Genomic DNA, 6,000 nt, shown 5'->3' with positions numbered 1-6,000 from the left:
AATTCCTGTCTTGCAAGAAATTACGCACAGAACGAGCAGTATGGCTGGTGGCATTGTCATGCTGGAGGGTCATGTCAGGATGAGCATGCAGGAAGGGTACCACATGAAGGAGAAGGATGTCTTCCCTGTAATGCACAGTGTTGAGATTGCCTGCAATGACAACAAGCTCAGTCCGATGATGCTGTGACACACCGCCCCAGACCGTGACGGACCCTCCACCTCCAAATTGATCCCGCTCCAGAGTACAGGCCTCGGTGTAACGCTCATTCCGTCGATGATAAAAGCAAATCCGACCATCACTCCTGGTGAGACAAAACCACGAAACAGTTTTCATAACTGTGACCTTAATTTCCTACCGTCTGTAAGCTGTTAGCCTGTTGCGTTGAGTAATCCCGCATCCGGGAGCGTAATTATAGCCTCATGCTCATTACCATAACACAACATTAACTATTCATGAAAATCGCAAATGAAATGAAATACATATATTGGCTCACAAGCTTAGGCTTTTGTTAACAACACTGTCATCTCAGAATTTCAAAATATGCTTTTCAACCATAGCTACACAAGCATATGTGTAAGAGTATTGATAGCTAGCATAGCATTAAGCCTAGCATTCAGCAGGCAACATTTTCACAAAATCAAGAAAAGCATTCTAATAAAATAATTTACCTTTGATGAACTTCAGATGTTTTCAATGAGGAGACTCTCAGATAGCAAATGTTCAGTTTTTCCAAAAATATTATTTGTGTAGGAGAAATCGTTCCGTTTTGTTCATCACGTTTGGCTAAGAAACCCCCCACGAAAATTCAGTCATTACAACGCCAAACTTTTTTCCAAATGAACTCCATAATATCGACAGAAACATGGCAAACGTTGTTTAGAATCAATCCTCAAGGTGTTTTTCACATATCTATTCGATGATAAGTCATTTGTGGCAGTTTGGTTTCTCCTCTGAAGCAAATGGTAAAATACACGCAACTGGAGATTACGCAATAATTGCAACGGAGGACACCAAACGGGGCACCTGGTAAATGTAGTCTCTTATGGTCAATCTTCCAATGATATGCCTACAAATACGTCACAATGCTGCAGACACCTTGGGGAAACGACAGAAAGTGTAGGCTCATTCCTTGCGCATTCACAGCCATATAAGGAGACATTGGAACAAAGCGCATTCAAAATCTGGGGCATTTCCTGTTTGAAATTTCATCTTGGTTTCGCCTGTAGCATCAGTTCTGTGGCACTCACAGACAATATCTTTGCAGTTTTGGAAACGTCAGAGTGTTGTCTTTCCAAAGCTGTCAATTATATGCATATTCGAGCATCTGTTCATGACAAAATATCTTGTTTAAAACAGGAATGTTTTTTTATCCAAAAATTAAAAGAGCGCCCCCTATATCGAAGAAGTTAGTGTCTTAACGACCATTCCACAGGTGCATGTTCATTAATTGTTAATGGTTCATTGAACAAGCATGTGAAACTGTTTAAACCCTTTACAATGAAGATCAGTGAAGTTATTTGGATTTTTAAGAATAATCTTTGAAAGACAGGGTCCTGAAAAAAGTTTATATTTGTACATTGTAAAACTGGATGGATATCAGTTTGGCATTAAGATGATTCTTTCAACTTACTTTTTTCACATGCATCTATTTATATAAACTCAAACATACATCTTTATACTGTATGTGTGTGCTAGAATATGCCTCCTCAAATGTTTGTTTCTTCTCAATGTGAAGGACAGTTGTTGGTATAACAAGGAGATTCCCCTTCAGTCCATTTCCAGTATGCAGTTTTGTTTGGGGTATTGGAACACCCCTTCTGGAGAACAGAAAGCAAGTGTGTTGACTGAAAAACAGATCTACTTCAGTATCTTGCACAATAGTGTCTCTGAGTCACTGGCTGCAGCCCAAATGGCACCTTAATACATTTACAGTGCACTACTTTTATAGGGCTCAGGTCAGAAGTAGTGCACTATATAAAGCATAGGCTGCCATTTTGGGACGCAGGCAATGACTAGAGAAACATGAAGCTCATCCTTGTTTTGACCCTATGCTGTTCTTTAGAAAAATATAATTCACAGTTATTGAACACAAACTTATCAGTCCAGGTCTGTGGTCTGCCTGTTGGGACTGTGAGCAGCACAAAAAAATGAATTGCCGTGGCCGTGATAAACAAACCTGGGGATCCACAGTTGAAGTATGTTGTCACGTTCTGACCTTAGTTCCTTTGTTATGTCTTTGTTTCAGTATGGTCAGTGCGTGAGTTGGGGTGAGCAGTCTATGTTCTTTTTTCTATCATTTGGGATTTCGGTGTTCGGCCTGGTATGGTTCTCAATCAGAGGCAGCTGTCAATCGTTGTCGCTGATTGAGAACCATACTTAGGTAGCCTGTTTTCTATTGTGTTTCGTGTTTTCACCCTTGAGTTGTGGGTGATTATTTTCTGTTCAGTGTTTTTTCAGCACCATACAGGACTATTCGTTTGTAGTTTTATTTTGTTCAGTGTTCATTACGTTATTAAAAATATGAACACTTACCACGCTGCGAATTGGTCCTCTTCTTCCACCTACGATGAGCGGTACATATGGGACATATTATGTAAAACTAACCGATCTTGTCAGAGGAAAATGTATTAAATATATATTTGATATATTTAGGGGAAAAAAAGGGGTTTTGGAAATGATGCAGACAAATGATGGAATTCACAATCTGCAATATTAAAGCTGATATACCCCCATAGAGTCGATATATTTTTATCAACACTTGACCCTAAATAATGGACTGACTTGGTAAGGTAGAGGGGGAGAGGACATTTTATTTTCCGAGCACACCAAAACAATATTGTATTGTGAACTGCTACTTCCTCCCCGTACGATGGACTAATATATTCTGTTCTATTAATGTTGAAAGTCTCACTGAAAATAAAGCTCTATAAAGATATGTTGGCTTAGAAGCGTAGTCAATTATTAGTTCACATGGATAACACTTTTGGTTTATTTCATATTGTATAATGTCACACATTCACAAACCATGCTCCAAAAAGGGCACATGTATTCTGGTGGCATGCAGTGAAGTACTAGGCTGTGTTTGTTTCCCGTATATGTGGAAAAGTAGTGTTAACTGAGTGATGGTGGAAGAATATTTTTTATAACCCTCAATGTAGCAATATTTAAACGGTCTGTACATGCAACATCCCTTTCTGAGCATATTCTCTGTAGGAACAAATATTGGAGTTTGTCCTGTTGAGATCTGTACGTATGTTCCAAACAAAAGAATCTCAAACAAATTAACAAAACATACTACACTTTTCAGTCTTCAGAAAATTCATGACAACACAAAAATGAATATGAAAAACATTTCCCAGAAACAAATTATACAAAAACTTCCTTTTCAGTATATAATAATAATGCAACAGTAATATCTCTATATTTGACCTCGAACAAGAAGTTTTGATGGGCAGGGAAATTGCATAGCATTTCTTCATTCCATTCATGACGCAAAGTCAATAAGGCATTGTGAAAAGGCAAAATGTACATTTGTCAAACAGTTTTTTCTATCTGGAAAGATATGTCATTAACCATACACCTACTAGTGTAGCATACAATGCCTTCAAAGAATTCACACCCCTCGACTTTTTCCATATTTTGTGTTACAGTCTGAATTTAAAATGTATTAAATTGAGATCGTATTTCACTGGCCTACAGACAATAGCCCATAATTTCAAAGAGGAACAATGTTTTTTTTGGACATTTTTTACAAATGAATAAAAAATGAAAAGCTGAAATGTTGAGCCAATTATTCAACCCCTTTTATGGCAAACCTAAAGTTCAGGAGTAAAACTTTGCTGAACAAGTCACAAGATGCATGCACGCACTGTGTGCAATAAGTATTTAACATGATTTTTGAATGATGACCTCGGCTCTGTACCCCACACATACAATTACTTGTAAGGTCCCTCAGTTGAGCAAGGAGGTTTTCCAGTGCCTCACAAAGAAGGGCACCTATTGGTAGATGGGTAAAAAAAAGAAGCAGACATTGAATATCCTTTTGAGCAAAGTTATTAATTACACTTTGGATGGTGGATCTATACACCCAGTCACTACAAAGTTAAAGGCGTCCTTTCTACCAGAGTTTAATGGCTGTGATAGGAGAAGACTGAGGATGAATCAACAACATTGTAGTTACTCCACAAAACTAACCTAAATGACAGAGTGAAAAGAACTAAGCCTGTACAGGATACAAATACCTTGCTTACCAAGAGGACATTGTATGTTCCTGTGTAGCCTAGTTACAGTTTTGACTTAAATTAGCTTGAAAATCTATGGCAAGACTTGAAAATGGCTGTCGAGCAACGACAACAACTAACTTGTACAATCCAGCTGCGCATAGCTCTTGGAGACTTACCCAGAAAGACTCACAGCTGTCAAAGATGATTCTAACATGTATTGAGTCAGGGGTGTGAATACCTATGTAAATCATATCGCTTTTTCATTTTCAATAAATTTGCTAAAATGTCAAAAAACATGTTTTCACCTTATCATTATGGGTATTGTGTAGATTGGTGAGAATGTTTATATTGAATCCTTTTAGAATTTAGGATGCAACAAAATGTGGAACAAGTCAAGGGGTATGAATACTTTCTGAATTTCAAGAGGGTCAAGTTGTATTGGCTAGCATCACCTTTTCGCTTCCTTCAAGTCTTCTTTCTTGGAATGATGAGTCATCACACTTTGTCCATTCAAAGTTCAACTTGGCCGGCTTATAGAGAATAGGGGTCCACATCTAGGCTATGGAATTTTCTTAAGAGGTCAATGGGTGACGCCAACTACCTAGGTCAGTAATTAACTGAAAATAAACGGGTCTGCACGTAGGCATCTATTTCCTTTCTAGGATCTTAAAACAATAAAACCTCGACATAAAGGCAAACTATATCATCCACTTAAAAGAGATTTAACAAGTCACGTCAAGATGCCCACATGAAGTTCATGATTGCCATTTGGGTATGTGCAAAAATAATAGGCTGACAAAGTTTGGAACAAAAGTGAAATGAACAAAGGCGCAGAGGAAGAGTTACTGTACATGAAGTGTGACAACCTCGAACTAAGTCACCATACGTCCTCCTAACACTGAGGCCTGTAGCCGCTGAGCTGAGGCATGTAGCTAGGGTCAGGGCCTGGCTGTCCGTCAGGTGACTGACCCTCCTCTGTGGGTGTGGTCTGCTGAAAGTCCTCCTCCAGGGGGCAGAACCGGCGCAAAGCCAACCCCTGCTTCTTCATCTCCATCTGGTTCAAGTCCTCCAGGTCTCCGCTGTCGCCATTGTTCCCCCCAGGCAAGCGCCCGAAGTAGGGGTTCCGCAGGTAGCGCTGTGACTCGGGGCCCTCCGGGTGCTCCTCGCTGTCCAGCAGGGGTTGGGTGGACTCGGAGCGGGTGAAGCTGGGCGTCTGGGACAAGCCGGACTGGGGGAGAGGGCAGGGGGTCTGGCCCTTGTAGCCGCAGGATGCCACCACCGACGAGTACTGGACGGTGCTGGCTGTAGTCTGGCCCTCGTCGCCGCCCTCGTCGCTGTCTGAGACGCTCTGGTGAGGCGATGACAGGCAAGAGGAGCCGCCGATGCCGCTGCTATGCTCCTCTGACAGGTATTTGTCCTTTTTGAGCGGCAGGCCTGCCTTGTCCTCCTCACACAGAGACTTCCTGTCGAACACGTCCACCTCTACAATACTCACGTCACCCAGCGTGCTCTCCTTAGGAGTGTCAGCCTGGAACGAAAAGGGAGGGTTAAGTCAAGTCAAGTTCTCTTTGAAGTGCATTTCACATCTATGTTACAATAAGCTGAAAAAAAGACTGAAATGGTAAAATGACTGAAATGGACACATCTGCATTTAGCAACATGTGCCTTTTGATGCAGTCAAAAGAGCACAGACTTTCCATTGACCAGATTGTTAGATCAGAATTGTTGAAGGTGAACCAAAGTGTATATTCGTCAAATCCGTCATGATTTATGTAT

The 6,000-nt window shown here is 40.7% G+C and overlaps 1 protein-coding gene across 1 annotated transcript in view; it reads right to left on the bottom strand.

The window, feature by feature from the left end:
- Nucleotides 1-2,974: 2,974 nt before the first annotated feature.
- Nucleotides 2,975-6,000, bottom strand: part of LOC124016629 (interleukin-6 receptor subunit beta-like) — a 50,569-nt gene continuing 47,543 nt past the window's right edge. Inside the window, exon 16 of the mRNA XM_046332156.1 lies at nucleotides 2,975-5,752. Within this exon, the coding sequence (XP_046188112.1) occupies nucleotides 5,117-5,752 (636 nt within the window). The 3' untranslated portion in view covers nucleotides 2,975-5,116. The remainder of the gene's footprint in view (nucleotides 5,753-6,000) is intronic.

This window comes from Oncorhynchus gorbuscha, linkage group LGY, assembly GCF_021184085.1.
Source record: "Oncorhynchus gorbuscha isolate QuinsamMale2020 ecotype Even-year linkage group LGY, OgorEven_v1.0, whole genome shotgun sequence".
NCBI classification, from domain to species: Eukaryota; Metazoa; Chordata; class Actinopteri; order Salmoniformes; family Salmonidae; genus Oncorhynchus; species Oncorhynchus gorbuscha.
This window is presented reverse-complemented; position numbering and strand designations above follow the sequence as displayed.